Here is a 17,515-nt window from a genome sequence, read left to right on the forward strand (position 1 = left end):
CGCACCTAACTGGTGATTCATTGTAACACACACACCACATACAAATGAAGTGATAAGTTAATTAATTATCACAGTTGCATCTTCAGCTATCCCTCAGACTGTTAACACTTTTCTGTTTCAGTAACACCACATCATTTGTGAAAAGATTTCCTTTGCAAGATTCAATCACAACCTGGCAGTTCACTGGCATCAGTCTGTCTAGAACTCACGGTGAGGACTTGGTGACTAAAATATGGCCTTTTGCCCTTCCCTTCACTTCACTTTTCTTTTTTTTGTTTTATTATTCTTTGCATATTTTGTTTAAGGAATCTGTGTTGGTGATCCATTTGAGTTCATTGTCAAGAAGGATTTCTTCATTGAGCTCAACCTGCCTTATTCTGCTGTCCGTGGAGAGCAGATAGAAATTAAAGCAATCCTCCACAACTACAGCCCTGATCGAATCACTGTAAGTACAGAACCACAGTAATTACTGGACTGAAAGAGAGTGCCTTTCATACGTGTCATCTTGTGCACTTTTTTATTTGAATTTTCATGTTGTGTTCTCAAAATCCTTCTCATTTGCTGGGATCATTACATTTCCTTGAATAAGGAAAATATTTTAATTTGTCTTGGTCTCTCCCCCATCTCTATCATTCTTGTTGTTTTTGTTTTTTTAAAGGTACGCGTCGATTTGACTGAGGAGGAGCATGTGTGCAGTTCAGCATACAAACGTGGTAGGTATCACCAGGTCGTCTCTGTTGGGCCTGAGACTACACGATCTGTACCCTTCGTCATTATTCCCATGAAGGAGGGAGAACGCCGCATTGAGGTTAAAGCAGCTCTTAAGGGCTCATATCTCAATGATGGAGTAATGAAGATGCTGCAGGTGGTGGTAGGAGAACCAATGTTTGCCATTTGTACATCACAAAATATGTTCGTTTGTGAATGTAACAGGCCTTCCAAAACTGTTAAGATAGTCATTTTAAGGTTATTGTTTGTTGACGTTTAGGCACAAAACAGGGACAGATAGAAACACTAACAGGAATCTTGTTCAATCCCAGACCAAACAGACTGATAATTTTGTAGGTTAACCATCTGTGTTGATTACAGCTTTCACTACATGATTATCGGTGCCAAAAGAATATCACTATACTGATTATGGTGGTATTTTGTGAAGAAATTATGAAACATACACTACCAGTCAAAAGTTTTAGAACACCATAATTTTTCCAGTTATTTATTGTAATTCAAGTCGTTCAAGTCCAATGGATAGCTTGAAATGGTACAAAGCTAAGTGGTGAACTGCCAGAGGTTTAAAAAAAAAAAGACAAAAGAAAGGGTAAGGTTGCCCAAAACTAAAAAAATAAATAAATAAAAATAATAATAATGGATTGCATTTATATAGTGCTTTTCTAGGCACCCAAAGCGCTTTACAATTCCACTATTCATTCACACACTGGTGGAGGCAAGCTACAGTTGTAGCCACAGCTGCCCTAGGGCAGACTGACAGAAGCGAGGCCCCTCTGGCCAACACCAGTAGGGAGTAGGGTAAAGTGTCTGGCCCAGGGACACAACGACCAGGACAGAGAGTGCAGGGGGATCGAACCGGCAGCCTTCCGGTTACAGATGAGCTTCCCAACCCCCTGAACCACGGTCGCCCCCATAATTCTGAAATAATATATATTTCAGAATTGTACAGAAAAGCCCCTTTCAGGGAGCACAAAATGGGTTAACAAATTAAAGCTGTGTCAGAGGCCGAAAGCAGACCGTACCCAAAATGCAGATTCAAACTCGGAGAGACACAAGAATGACTTGATAACTTGTATTTACACCAAACAGAGATCAAATGGATGGACATCAAACATTGAGTATCAAACACTAGTAAATGTGGCTGGGAACTATATTCAGGGGGTGAGTGAAACAAGCTATATACATCAGTGAAAGCTAGAACATAAATGCGCGAGTATACACTTAAATATAATAATGATAATGTATACTTTATTGATCCCCATGGGGAAATTCCTCTCTGCATTTAACCCATTCACTCAGTGAAGCAGTGGGCAGCCATTGGGCGCCCGGGGAGCAGTGTGTAGGGACGGTACCTTGCTCAGGGGTGCCTCAGGGTAACTATTCAGGGGAATTGAACCCCCAACTTCGATCATGGGGGCACCACTCTACCTACCTACTGAGCTATCCCTGCCCCTTAAGCAAAGAATGGCAAAACAAAACTATATTCTAATACGAGAGCTAAGGGCAGTGACTATGAAATACTATTTACAGGTACCAGAAGGTCAAGGCATGAATGATTACATGAACTAAGTGGACAAGAACATACATACAAGAACATGATACAGGGTTCCAGGGATAAAACATGGAGCTGCCTTAGAAACGAGAGTGAACCGTCAGAGGTCTGTAACAGAGGGAAAAGAGTCAAAATGGTGCCAGAGGTGTTAGGGCAAGCAATTGGTTCGATGAGGATATTTGTTGGTGACTTACTTGTTCGCGTATTTAAAAGTCCTGGTATATTGGCCAAAGGTGGCTACTTTAATGAGTCAAAAGTTTAGAGAAAATTTTGGTCTATAAATTGATTCCATGATTTCTTTTTTTTAACTCCAATTGCTTATTTGTGCTATGCTTTTATTGCAGAGTGTAGTGAGACATTAAACTGTATAATTTTCAAAAAACAAAGGAAAAATTGGTGTGTTTTAAAACTTTTGACTGATATATAGTGTATTATCAATAATGGTATTAGTCAAAAACATTTTTAATTTCTTTTTTGTTTTTGTGTCCATTTTGGAAAATTGATTTTATTTAAAATATTAGTATGGGGAAATGTAGAGAGTTTCATTTCTAAACATAATGGTTATCATCACTCCTGTTATATGATCAGAATTTGTCCCAATGTGTTCATTTGGGAGAAAGGTTTTCCAATTTATAAATGCAACAACTGGAGGCTTTTTGAGACTATAGATATACAGGCATAGTTGCATTCTCTTCTTAAGCCTTTTGAAGGCTTCTAAAGTTCATAAAATGGCAGGTCAAAAATCAGGGTTTTCGCTTTATACCAATATTGATGATACCTGTTATAGTTATTCTGTGCATATGGGTTGTAAACACCCATACCTTTGTTGGTATAATTACATTCTGCTAATGGTGTTTACTCATTTGATACGCCAGTTGTAGCCCCTTACTCTGCAGCTGTCTGGTTCACATTGCGTAATTTTATAGTGACCATACAATATCAGGAAAAACTTCCATACAAGTGTAGCCAAGTACAGGATAGGGTAGAGGAAGTTAAAGTAAAATGGAGAGAATGGGCCAATAGCTAGATTCGTTGGAGGGCTAAGGCGAGTTGCCTGGAGAAGAATGACTGGAGCCACAGGTAAAGTTGCTTTGAATTGTATTGAACTATGTAGCAACAATTAAACAGCACTTCATAAACTGGAAAGAAAACATAAAATAAAATACAATAACAGGAATAATAACAATAACCAGAATCCTATCTGAGCTCAGATATGTCAGTCTTGCCGGCTTAATAGTCAGTGTTCAGTCAAGTCAAATCCAAAAGGTCAAAAGTCTGTGATTAGTGCAATGTCGTCCTACTGCACTGTTACAATTGTTAATGAGAGAAGAGCAACCTGTCCTTCTGGGCCAACTCGGAATGGCTATGGTTCGGTTCAAAGGGGAAGGCTCACCATCTTCCTCATCAGGAAGAAATCCAGGTCTCACAGTCCCACAAAGAAACCTAGCCTGTAAACAACAGGGCTATTACTAATTCAGTTCACAGTCCAGTGATATATATAGCCATATGTAAATAATGCAAGTACTATAACAAAAATACATCCGTATTAAGGGGAAAAGGAACGCGATTAGTCCCGTACTTCAGCTAGAATGAAAAAAAGACACAAAGCTGGAGTTATTCTGTCTTTACGTTGCACAGCTGCCTCTTCTCCCCTCATTCTCTCTCCCTCCCTCCCTCTCCTGTTGCTACTTCAATCATGAAAGTGATCAATGATCAGCTGATCGTCTCTCTTATTTGTTTATCTCCCACTTTGCGCCAGAAACAGGAAACCAGCGGATGTTGCACTAAACAACAACAGCAGCACGTTCGAGCTTGATAAGCTGTTGTTAGAATTTATTTAAAATTAATTTCTAGTATCAGCTGATGTTTGCTGAAGCCACAGCTGTAAAAGCTGCTGCTCATGATATCGGTTTGGAAACATGAAGGTGATACAAATCATACATATATACCAACAAGACAGTGTACGTCACTGTCAGAACGGCGTTGTTTTAGTTCAAAGGTTTTATGGTTTTTCCTATAATACCTGGTGGTGTAGTCGGTGATTTTTTTGTCAGTTCAGCCTTATATATTATGTTTAACTCGAGTTCCCACCCGGTCAGCTGGTGGGTAACAGGCATCTCCGAAAAGGTTAGAGCAGTTATGCAAATATGTGATGTCTTGATGAATCGAGCAGATATTAGAAGTTTACACAGCACCATTCTTGCATGAAAATATCTTAAAAGTTTATTTCGTGACCCAGAAAGAGTAATATTTCAAACTCCGCCACTCTGTCTTCCTCCGCCACTGCCTCGTTTGAGTTTTGGACGAAATGGTTTCTGGGATATTGCATTTCGTCATTTCGAGCTGATTGGAGACCAGAACAGCCAATCAGATTTTTTTGCATCCAAGTCTGTGATTGGCTGGTTTTGTGGTACAAATATAACGGTGTACAGAAAGAGTTGAGCGCGCACGGGCAGAAATGTTGAGAGCGCGAGCACAAACGCAAAAACTGAGCGAGAGGGGCTGCTATTGTGTGTGTGTGTACCATTGACTGTAGAAAAGATGGACGACGCGACACCACCTCCTCCCATTGTGCAAAAATGAAGCCAAAATATCCCGCTTGTGGAGGCTGCCATTTTGCAAATTTGGAGCCAGAGTCTGCGCAGTAGTGACTTGAGGTGGAGCGACTGTGTAACGCTCCCGCCCACACATCCGCTGGACGTGACCGCAAACACGCCCCTCTACACTTTTTACGTAGCCCGGCGGCTCGAGTTTTTTGCTGGTTTACCACGACTGACGACTCATTTAATCAAGGTAAATACAACCATGTCACTGTTATAAAAAAGACACACAGCTTAACATCTTATAGTTCTAAAACATCTAAAATCACTCTGTTGTTAATTCATTTGCTAGATTAGCCGCTAGCATATACACTGTGTTGGAGGCTTGTTGCTAGCTAGTTAGCGATGCTACACACCTGTTACTCTAATAGTCTGTGTTATTGAAGGATTCAGCACTTCTTATGTATTTTTTATCCATTTTTTAGACAGCGATGAGATCATCTGCACACTCCACAGAGGCCCAGAGTTACTGTTAATATCCAAAATATAATGCCGTCCTTTGAGATTTTAACATAAGACTGTGAGTGTAATGGATCTAAAACGGTTTAAATCTTCAGAGCCCTCTACAGCCTGGTAACATGGACACTTTAAAAACAGCAGCAGAAGGTTTCAGTAGTGTAGTGTAATTTGTTCTTTTCATTTAATAATAGAGTCCATATCATATCAACAGCTACATTCACCCTGGGGAGAAACTAGTAAGGGAGACCATGAGGACTAAGCTGGGTTTCTGGGTCCAGAGATTTGGAGAAACTACTTGCCTTTCTTTCATCACAGATGTCTTGTGCCAGATGTTCTGTTGACCCACTGAGAGAGGCTTCATTTAAGAAACACCAGGAACACTGAAGCTCATCGCATTGATCAAGCAGGACTCATGATCTTCACCAGCAGCTCCCTCACAGGGAAATCTTCAGCACTCCTCTGTAGGCCCGCCTCAGGAGATGGATAAACCCAGCATTTCATGAACACTGTGATGGAGACCTTTGCTTTGTGCAATGTTATAAATACTCTGATACTCCCCAGAGGCTCCGAACTTTTACATAAAGATATTATATTCAGTCCTGTAGAAAGTTATATATTTAAAAATATATGATCCTCTCTGGTTACTCTGGTATGAATAACTCTGAATCACTTTATGGTAAATAACACACTATCTGCAAAAAACTGTGAAAGAATTCCAGATGACAAGTTTGTAGTTCAACATACAAGTGACGACCTTTGACCTTCATCAGGTTTTATTTAATTGTGTTAGAGAAAATCTCATGTGCTCTTCATGCAGCTGAGTATATCAAGTGTTTAAAACGGAAGCTGTGCGGGTCTGAGATCAGAAGCTCTGTGAAACACCAAACTGAGGTCCTGTTAATGCTGATATATAGTGACACAGTTACAGGGGTGATTAATCCTTTTGACTTTTTGTCTTTAACTTTATCAATAAAACAGCTGCAGCTTTCACTACAGCACATGTGGTACTTTAACCTTTGTACTGTTTTCATCAGTTCATTTTGCAGTTAACATGTGAACATGTTGGATGATCTGTCTGCTGTCATTGGGTGGTGCTGAGGTCTGAATCTGAGGGCAGCTCCTGTAATCACAACGAGAACAGAATCATCACAAACTGAAATATAAATTTTATCCCTCAAAATTGAAATAAAGCTGATTCTTCTGTCCTCACACACTCAGGATCTGAAGTTCTTCTCATACATTTTTTTTCAGTATTACAGTACACTACAGTACTTCAATCCATAGTTCCTGATTAATGAGGAGTTACTGAAGTACAAGCGTTTTTTAAAAAAAATGATACTGTCTTTACAGATGTGGCAAGAGACTGAAAACATGCTGTTGTTTGCACATATTCAATATTCAGGTCTGCACAGGAGCTGAAGCAGAGTGCAGCCTGTTGCTTTTACAGTATAATAGTTGTAATAAAAGTACAGTAACAGTAATTAGTGACTGAGTAGCCCGGGGCGTTTCTCTTGATTTCTTTAGTCAGGGTAAATTCATTCATCTGCACGGATTAGCTAAACGAACCCTGACAGCCGAGTGCTCATTTTAGCTAGCTAGGTCTCAGGACCTAGCTAAGGACAGTAGTTACGGATTAGCTTACAGATACGTTTAACTTACCGAAAAAGTGCAGCGGGGCCTCGGGTCCTTCTGTCAGCTAGTCCAGTTTACTGAAGAACACCTCAGGCTGTCAGGTTAAAACACTCGGTCGTGTTTTCGTAGCGTAAACACTGGCCCTCCTCTCAGAGCCTATGCTCTATCTGCTAATCTGCTATTCCCGAACAGAAAAGAGACCCCTTGGACATCAATCAGCGTGATGAGAACTATTGATAACAAAAGAAAGAATCTTTGGAAAAATTTTATCTGAGGAGAATAAATTTATTTTAGTCTGACCCCAGTCCCATCCGCTCACATGGAGGAGGCGGGGTTTATGACCTATACTGCAGCCAGACATCCAGACACCAGGGGGCGATAGAGGCGTTTTGGCTACATTTTTGGGGCGCTATCGCGCCGTCCATGTTTTCTACAGTCAATGGTGTGTACGGATAATAGCAAACACGGAAATACATTTTTTGCACGCAGCAATGAATTTTGTTCACTCAAATTCAGCTTTTCTTCGCTCAAAATAAATTTTTCCTCAAAATACAACACTTGCACCTGCAAACTTTTTTTACGTGCGCTCAGAATAGTGGCACAAAAATAACGCCATACTAAACCATCATCAGCACACAAGCTGAGTGCTGAGAAACCCCGTGTGTTTTCCCACAGTGAAAACATGGTCGGCTCCAGCTACAGCTATGAGCATTAGGCTAGTTAGCTTTTCAATTAGGCTGATTCACCCAGTCCCAGTTTAACTCACCAGCACGCTTCTAATGTTCAACTCTCAGAGAGGATCTTGTCCACGTCATCTGCACCAGTGCAGATCTACAACATTATAATTGGGCCATTATATTCCCCATTAACTTCTTGTTAGCTTTTTAGCTTCAAGGTTAGCTTAACAGCTTCTGCCTCCCTCTTCCCGCTCCACCACACCCACCCACACAGGTAGGGCCTTGGGGTGCGGGTGTGTCACCAGGGTGCAGGGGAGGCATTCCCTCCCCTCTGTCCCCTTCTGGCCACCTGTGCCTCAATTTTATTCCACAACTTAGACATCCACATTATTCACACTCTCATAACACACACATATATATAGGGCCTTGAGGGTGACCACGTTAACGGCGTCCAGTGGACGGTCTGTGTATTCAACCCTACCTCTGGCGCCGGTGCCCACCTCTCAATTTTAAATCCATGTAGACATTGAGGATTCTCGGGAGGGGCCGTGCTAACACCTGCTGCTCTCTGGCAGCAGCACCATGCCCTCCCTTGTTTTAAATGCACTTTAGAACAACACGCAGCAACACTACACATGAGCGGGAGGAGGGAGAGTATGGGGTCTTCACACACCCCCGTTCTCTACTAGCCATCGGGGCGGGGGACTGGGAGGAGGTGTTGGCTGTCCGATTGGCCTCCCTGCTGCTGCGGAGCCTGGTGCCTGTCGCTCGGTCAGGCCTCTTCCGGGGCAAAGGGGGCCCCCGGGCCTCTGGCCTCGGGGCCTGCGGCTCGGTTCACTCTGGCACAGCTGGCTGCCGGCAGAGCCGGCGGGCACGCCAGTGCAGCCCCCTCTGGCTTCTGCTCCATGGCTACTGGGTGACCCCTCGTCTGGGGATCTCCTCAGCCCTTCCCCGGAGGGTGGCACGGATGCCCCTCCGGTGGTACTCCTTGGGCTCTCGCACTCTGGGGCCTCTGGATGTCTGGAGCCTGGATCTCCTCCATGCCTGCTTCATGCCCTGGGGGACGGGGCTATGGCCCTCCACACCCTCTAGCAGACCATTACATGGGGAAACCTTCTGAATACAAGCGCGCTGATCCACACAGGTGTGCACACGGGTGTTCACTGTTCATAGACATAAACTACACCTTTCTTAGCTGCTACTTCAAAGCACATTGTGCACTGTCTGTCCTGCGTGGTGCACAACAACATTCAATATTTAGTATTTACTGCTGTTTACACTTAGCTAGATTAACGTGATGGTGTTGTGTTTAGTATGTTGCTTTGTTTTTTTTTTGCTTGTTTTCTATTCTTTTTCTCTCAACAGGTGATCCAGGAGATTTTTTTTTCTTTGTCTTTGTAAGTGCCCTTTCTCACTGTCCCTTTTCCCTTCTGTATTTCTTTTCCTTCCTCTCTTTCTTTCTCCCTTTCCTATCCCCCAGTCATGTCTGTCCCATCTGTAACAGCTGAAAATAAAATAAATAATAACAACAAAGGTTGATGAAATGGACCAATACAGCAATGCCATGATGATCCATTTGGCAAAATAAATCCATTTGGTATCCTTGTTGGTCTTCAGACAAGAATTCTGACAGCTAAAGAACCAAATGGGACAGACAGAAAACAAAAAAAAGAAGCTTAACAGCTTCTGACTCACCGCGATGGTTCCAAACAATGTTCCCTCTAAGCTGCGCACGTGCGCAATTGCGCACTGCTGGCACTGTCTCTGCGCACAGAAAATCTGCGTTGCGCACAAAAAAAAAATCTAACCTGAATTGAAATTAAAATTAAAACTTTAACAATTCTGTTTTGCAGTGTTAGTCAGTAAGTGACTGGCTGCTCCTATATGGGATTAGAACGATGCCACCTTATCCCATAGTCCAGCCAATGATGCGATTCACATTCGTATATACGCAGCCAATCAACGTCGTTGACAGCTATGACAGCGTCCTTATGTGCCGACACCGGTGTTTTAGCAAAGCGGCATGGCTGATGTGAAGTGAAGCCACGTTAATGACAACGTGTACAACCATTGGAGATGTGAGCAGGACAGACGGAACAATTGACGGAAAAACTGTGGACTTTATACCAGTTTTTAAATTGTGTTGATGTTTGGTTTTCTAACTGAATACTATCGTTGTTTATATTTACTGCGGGAAGAAACGGTAAAAACGGCGTTTTACAAGGAAAACGCTCGAAAGCACTCTCCGCCTGTGAGCAAAAACAAAACCAAAAAAAACCCCACCCTTTCCTATTGGTCGAAAAAAGTACCATGTCGACCAATCAAAAAATGATATGGCAATGTGGCATCTAGTTGTTAAGAAACGGGAGGAAGTTTTAGGAGTGACGGCGGTGTTTTGAGATGTGAGAGATTTGAGACGTTTAGCGCAAATCTTGTGTAGTTAGTGTGTAGTGTATTCAATAGTTTTGTTGGTGTGTCAGAACAATGAGGCGACTACTGAATGTTACAGGTGTTACAGGAGTGATACATCTCCTGTTGTCAGGCCTGCAGGTATCAGGCTGTTGTTCTCCTTTATCTCATAGTGGACAGAAATAATTTTTTGGAGTGGCACAAATAATTTGTGTGGCATCAAATTTGATGCAGAACAGCTGATTGTTCTGTAAATAGTTTGAAATGTTTATTTAAAAACGCCTTGGCTGCGTTAAAAAAAAAAATAGCTGCAAAAAACTTTGTTGTTTGCCAAACTGAGTAACATTTTGAAGAAGTAACTATATAATTAATTGCCCAACATTGGTCATTATATTCTGTATTTTGCAGACAGAGAGTTACAGGACTCTCTCCCAGACCACAGACTCATACTCATAATACAAGTCAGAGCTTTATGAAAAAGAAAAAGAAAGAAAGAAAGTTGTGTTTTCAAAATTGGAGTTCAAGTTATTTTTACTTCCAATAGTGTAAACATACTACACAGGTCATGAACAAAATTTTTTAAATTTTCATTGTAAGTGGGATAAAGCAGTTAATTAAAAGTAGTCTAACATAAATGTAAATGCAAATTTGTAATAAATGTAAATTTGATTATTTTAATAAACCATGTAACTTGGATGGATTAGATGCTGGCGTGACCACAGTGCACACGTCTGCTGTTGCTCACAGTGGTCCAAGGGATCGCTCAGGGAGTTTGTGTGTTCACTCAGACACATGAAAAATTAGAGGGAACATTGGTTCCAAAGTTCAAAATGTTCACAAGAAATCAGGTCTGTTTCTCCAAAGTCCTTGCAGATCTCCAGTATGGATATTTGCTCAATTTATCAAGTTTATAGTTGTTTACCAGCAATTAGCTCAGCGGCGAAAATCAGCAATGGTCCTGTGCACATCCATCTCTCTCTCTGTCTGAGCAATGTGATGGTACAGAGCAGGGGAAGGTGGGGCTTGTTCCTGCTTAACCAGTAGGGGTCTCAAATGTACTCTTTGGGGTTTTATTTTTATATTTATATTAATTATCTTTTATTATTGATTTATTTTATCTCAACTCAGTGATTAACAGAGTAATGATAAATCACAATTAACAATAACAATGTTTTAGTGCATTACTGAGTGTGTAAAACTCACTGGGTTACACAAGGGACATGCAAACTGGGCTCATGGATTGTATTAAATTGTTTAAGAATAATAATGATTTCTAATGTTTGTCTATTTTTCAGCCTGAAGGTGTACTAGTTAAAAATCTACACATTATAACTTTAGATCCTGCTAAGAATGGAGAAAGTGAGTTTATTAAAAAGGCAACATTATATTTATTCAGTCATATTTTTAATTTCTCACTTAACTGATTTCCCAACATTAACATTTTTTTCTCTCTTTAGATGGTGTCCAAAACGAAGTTCTCAACAGTGGTATTCCTAGGAACATTTTGGTTCCAAACATACCTACTAGCACACAGATCTCTGTGACAGGTGAGAAATATTTAATATTTGGGCCATTTATGTAATTCTGTTCCTATATAACCCGAGCCTTGCATTGACGTACATTGTTTTCATTGGGAACTGACTACTTTAATGATTGTTGTGAACTATTGCATGTTTGTTTAACTCTTATTTTTTATGTGTATGCATGCAGGGAGAGAACAAGTATTTCAGCTGGTGGAGAATGCCATTGGTGGTAACTCAATGGGTACTCTAATCAGACAACCCTCAGGCTCTGGAGAGTCGAACATGATCTCAATGACCCTGCCTGTTATTGCAACCTTTTATTTGGACAAAACCAACCAGTGGGAAACTGTGGGCTTTGAGAAACGTAATGAAGCCCTCCAACATATAAAAACCGGTAGGCTCTCACAAGCAAAATTGCTTCTAATAGATAAGTCAGAGACAAGTTGAATAGTAATAAGTAAAAATTACTTTATTTGTTTTTTGATCGTTTCGTCAAGGTTACACAAATGAGTTGGCCTTCCGTAAAAATGATGGATCTTTTGCTGCATTTACATTTCGCCCAAGTAGCACCTGGTGAGGCACCCACAAACATCCATGAATTTATATATAATATCTTGTGCATGCTGCTTTAATTTCTGATTTTTTACTGGCAATATATTTTATAGGCAAATAAATGAAACTAAGCTATTGTCCCCCCTCTTCCTCTATACAAGGCTGACCGCCTATGTTGCCAAGGTGTTTGCAATGGCCCAACATCTGTTTATAGTACAAAAGCATGTGATCTGTGATGCAGTCAAATATCTTATTCTCAAAGGACAACTACCTGATGGTGTTTTTAGAGAATTTGCACCTGTAATCCATCAAGAGATGACAGTGAGTGCACTGATTTCATTAACACCAGTTCTTCTATACTTTAAATACTAAAGGAGAAACCAGTTCTACAGCTGTCTATCACCTTTCGTAAGTATTGCAAACTTATGTTGATAGAAAAAAATAACGTGTTTGCGCTCCATCTGTAGGGTGATGTGGCCGGATTAGATTCAGATGCCTCTATGACAGCCTTCTGCCTCATTGCAATGCAGGAGACACAAGCAATATGTTCTGGTACAATCACTGTGAGTATTTCACCTGCATGCAGTGTTTCCCAATTTTGGTGAGGGTTTTCTCAAACATTCTTGTGAAAACACTGTTGTTTCAAAGTATCTGACATAATCAAAAGGTAAAACTTTGTATTGCACTTGCATGCAATAATTAAACCACAGATGAGCTAAAACAGAAAGAATCTCAACAACATTTTTCTGTTCTGTAGTCATCTCTGTATTAAGGTGTTGTAAATTACAGATTAAGAAAGATATAAAATATTCAGACTACAGCTCTCTGTGACATTGATATAACAAATCTTTGTTTATGGTGCATTGCTCATTTTATACTGAGTGGTCCAAATTCTAATTTCAGCTTACTTAATTAATGAGACTCACACGGCTCATAAGAAGAAGAACTAATACTCCAACATAGACAGGAGTTAATGTTTCTTTTATGTTCTGTTCTGTTCTATCACTCACCATCTTCTGTTTTTTCTTCCTTTTTAATAAACCCAGATGTTGCCAGGTAGCATATACAAAGCAGTGGCCTACCTGGAGAACCGCCTGCCCAGCCTCACCAACCCTTATGCTGTGGCCATGACATCATATGCACTGGCTAATGAAAACAAACTGAACAAAGAGATCCTCTACAAGTTTGCTGCTCCAGGTATGTTCACGATATATAACATATAGCTTTAGATGAATAGAGACTATATAAATTTCAATAACTATCATTGTTAAAGTTTCAGTGAACTATAAAAGGGGAAAAATCTGTTTTGAAAAAGGTTAAAAAAAAGAAAAGAAAATTGTACTACACTTTTAACTGTCTCGCTTGAATGAATGGACTGGTATTTTCTGACATTTCTAGTATTACTGATGACTTGGTGCTTTTCACTTACTGTCCCAGCCTCTCATACAGGCAGAGGTTGCAAAAGTGTAGACATTCTTTACTTAAGTAGAAGTACAGTTACCTATTTGAAAAAAAAAAAAAAAAACTCCAGTGAAAGTTATAGCACTGCAGCAACTTTACTCAAGTAAAAGTGAAAAAGTACAGGGAATAAAACTAGTTAAAGTAATAAAGAAGGTATAGCCCTAGACTGATAATACACTTTTTGTAATATCTTAATACTAGTATAAAGCTTGTATAAAAGTTGAATTCAGTGAATGAATCTAAGCAAAAGTGCAAATTAATCTCTGCTACACTTGATGTAACCTAAATCTGACCATGAACACAGCAATCACTGCGCAGTCCAACAGAGTTTCAAACTCAGCACAGTACAACAACCTAAACTGTTTAACCCTACACAAAACTACCCAGTATTTTCATGCAACATTTGAAAAACACAAAGTTTCTGTAGTTTAATTTGTTTTGCAAGATGTTTTACAATGCAAAAATACAAAATTTATTAAAACACATATTTGTGATTACAAATGAGGACATTACATGTAAGTTTTAAGTTAGCAGTTTATCAAGTGTCACTAAGCAGTCCTTACCTTGACATACAACCTTTCTCATCCCTCTCTTGTCCTCTTTCTTACATCTTTCTCCATCTCTGACTAAAGTTATATCGCAATCTTTTCTCTCTGTAAAATACAGCAGCTGGGCCTTTAGCTAGCAACACACTGTGTTACAAACTGCACTCAAACAGTTTGTGTTTGCTGATGGTTGTTGTTAAAGGATTTTTATATGTATTCTGCTCTATTGTAGTTAAAAATCCCTAGTTGTTTAGCTTCATTTAAATCTCCTATTTTACTGTGTTTCATGACAAAGCTTGCATAAGGAAAACTACCACAGAAAACCTCACCCTTGCTGAGTTTGCTGAGATAAGCTTGACCAGTTACTATTTTTAACAGTTTGAGAATGTTTCATGCTTATCACCTTGTAAGGAGTTGTTTTACACACAAGGGGCGCCGACCCGACATATTTTAGGAAGGAGCAGTGTATAAATAAAGAGGGAACTGATGTCTCAGTGTGAGTCTCCACTGAGATCACCCATGTATATACATGTTTGAGTTGTGTCTTTCTTTGCTTGCTGAAATGATTCTTTGACAGTTGTTGAGCTGATAGAAACATTGTATTTGAAATGACCTGTCACTTAACAAAACATTGTTAGTAAAAAAATGTTACTCTGTTTATGCTCCTCTTCAGTAGCACTAGCTAGATGCTGAAGCGCACAACATCAACTTACGGACACCTGCACTAGTTCCAGCTCATTTTAACCCCAGAGTATAAATACTATATAATGATACCATTGAACCTAAAGTAACAAGCCTGTTTTGAAATTGTAAGGGGTAGAAAGTACAGGTATTTGTGTAAAAATATAGGGTAAAAGGTTGCCATAAAAATAAATACTCAAGTAAAGATACCTGAACATTCTGCTTAAGTTCAGTAACAATGTACCCCATTGTTCTCTGCGTCCCAACTCTGCATACAGGACACACAAACATACTGTGTTTAACAAGTCTTTTAGACAACCAGCTAATGTAATGTTTATGCCAAAGTTGCACTAAATTTAAAGCATTGTTAATTACCATGATAATTTTTTGTGTTTTTTTAATGGTTCATCCACAGCTATGTGCAAGCGCTTTTAATGGAAAGTCTTTTTTTAAAGGTTAAAATATGAAAATTTTTATAATCCATGAATTTTTCAAATTTTAAATTTTGTAAAAAATGTGAATTCAGTTTACCTTTGGCATAATAAATACCAATATTATTTTTTAGCTTTAAAAAAGTTTTAACAGATATTTAACCTCCTAGGACCTGGCGTCCACATATCTGGACATCACATTTTGGGATGTCTAGACCAAAATACAAAAATTTGCTCTACAAGGGTCTGATTTCCACTTACGAGGACATTATACTGCCTCTGTTCTATCGAAATTTAAAGCAAATATCCTCATACGTGGATCTCATTTCTCTCAGAAACAAAAATCAGGTTAAAAAAAAATCTGGTAATTCTTTGTTTTTTACATTAATCAGGTCCCAAACAGCCCAAATAGCAAAGAGAAATTAAAAATTCATGCCATGAAAGAGTTTGGATCTTAGGAGGTTAAAATGTTTGTTTTCTTGTTTTTGTGACTAATGTTACATGGTCTAATAAATTTATCAAGCAATGTTTCCAGTAACAAGCTATGCTACACTGAGGGCTTTGGGTGTTAATCTCTAAAACAAGAGGGTAGGCTTGTTCAAGATATATTATAGTAATAAAAATATATGTATTTATGTATTTGTGTCTTTCAGAGCTATCTCACTGGCCTGTGCGCAGGGGATCTGTTTACACCATGGAGGCGACAGCTTATGCTCTTCTTGCTCTTGTCAAGACCCAGGTGAGGATGTCTAAATTTATACAAGCAATGAAACATCTTTCATTTATGCATTACTAAAATATTATAGGTTTGGGACACAAAAATCATAGAAAATTTTAGTTATAGTATGAAAATACCATAGCTGACCACTTGTCAGAGCACTTCAGAGAACTTCAATTACTATTTACTTAACTGCGAAATTCCAGCATGATGAAAAACATTTCTATATTTAGTTTTGTGGTATTATTACCTGCAAATACAAATTCAATTAAATATGAGATTTACACAGACTCTTCATATACTATGAAAAACATTTTAGGCATATATAATTTTTTTCTTTTTCTCCCCTAAAGGGAGGGAGCATGTAATCTGTTCAGTTTGTTTGTTTTTCTGTTTGTTAGCAGTCCATTGTCTATTTTTAACATATCATTTTCAAATTTTGTGTGATGGTATATGCCAATAACAGTAAATGTCATGCCAAATGTAAAAATCTGTAAAATCTCTATAGTCCCCAAAAATTTTTAACAATTGTCTTCAAACTTCACAATAATATACTAGTCCTTGGAGAGCATGAGCACCTAGGTTGGCTTAGCACAGGGATCGGCAACCTGCGGCTCCGGAGCCGCATGCGGCTCTTTTGGCCTTATACTGTGGCTCCGGGTGGTTTGGGAAAATAAATTAGAAGTATTTAGCTGAAGTGTATTTTATTTGTGTTTAGTTCTTTTTTTAACTTGTAGTTCTAAATTGGAAGATTATTGTGATATTGAAATATAAAAATAAAATTATATTTTATTATTTTTCATCGCTCAAAATAAGCGTCACGTTCACGGAAGCCGGTATACCCGCCGAAACGCCGTGCATTTATCGAGACTTTCAACCCCAGGTAGGCTATTCTCCACCGTGAACTATGTTAAAAACAAACACCGCTCACGCCGCAGACGACAGCTTACAGTCCTGCGTAAAGATGAAAGTGACTTCGTACAGCCCCGATTTGCAGACGCTGTGCGCAGAGGTTCAGGAGCAGAAGTCCCATTGTAAACATATCACGGCAGACCCGCTGCTTTTCAGCATTTCTTTATTGACCACTTTTCACACACGGTTGCTGTACGCATACAGCCGGCTGTAGCTTTTCAGCTCACAGCCCGACACATACCAACACAACAGCAGAGAGAGCACAGACTTTAAGGCGGCGAGGTGTGATTGCGGGTGCCGCTCAGGTGCGTCCTCCTCCCCTGCAGCGGCACTGCAGACCACGCCACACACATTAACGTGGTAAAATACATATTTAGGCAGAATTTTGCAAATATCTATTTTTCATTTTTTAGCAGCATAGGGCTTTTTTTCCAAATATTTTTTAAAAGTCAGGTCAAGGCTTCAAAAGCCCAAAGGCGATATAAGGGTGGCGGCTCACAAAAGATTTTCTTTGCTACATGGATCATTTTAGTTCAGCTCGGTGTCTTTCCTTTTGTTATATTTCTTTAAGAGTTCAAAATGTGCTAATTACATAAATAAAATGTAATTTTCCCTGTAGCACATGGATTTCATA

The 17,515-nt window shown here is 39.5% G+C and overlaps 1 protein-coding gene across 1 annotated transcript in view; it reads left to right on the forward strand.

Annotated features, from left to right (window-relative positions):
- Nucleotides 1-17,515, forward strand: part of LOC134629377 (complement C3-like) — an 87,304-nt gene that overhangs the window by 30,811 nt on the left and 38,978 nt on the right. Inside the window, exons 18-29 of the mRNA XM_063476665.1 lie at nt 1-12; nt 122-210; nt 306-445; nt 659-871; nt 11,354-11,417; nt 11,516-11,605; nt 11,769-11,975; nt 12,079-12,154; nt 12,295-12,454; nt 12,601-12,696; nt 13,180-13,330; nt 15,905-15,990. The exon at nt 1-12 is cut by the window's left edge and continues 109 nt beyond it. Coding sequence (XP_063332735.1) covers nt 1-12; nt 122-210; nt 306-445; nt 659-871; nt 11,354-11,417; nt 11,516-11,605; nt 11,769-11,975; nt 12,079-12,154; nt 12,295-12,454; nt 12,601-12,696; nt 13,180-13,330; nt 15,905-15,990 — 1,384 coding nt within the window. The remainder of the gene's footprint in view (nt 13-121; nt 211-305; nt 446-658; nt 872-11,353; nt 11,418-11,515; nt 11,606-11,768; nt 11,976-12,078; nt 12,155-12,294; nt 12,455-12,600; nt 12,697-13,179; nt 13,331-15,904; nt 15,991-17,515) is intronic.

Source organism: Pelmatolapia mariae, linkage group LG6, assembly GCF_036321145.2.
Source record: "Pelmatolapia mariae isolate MD_Pm_ZW linkage group LG6, Pm_UMD_F_2, whole genome shotgun sequence".
In the NCBI taxonomy this organism is placed as follows: domain Eukaryota; kingdom Metazoa; phylum Chordata; class Actinopteri; order Cichliformes; family Cichlidae; genus Pelmatolapia; species Pelmatolapia mariae.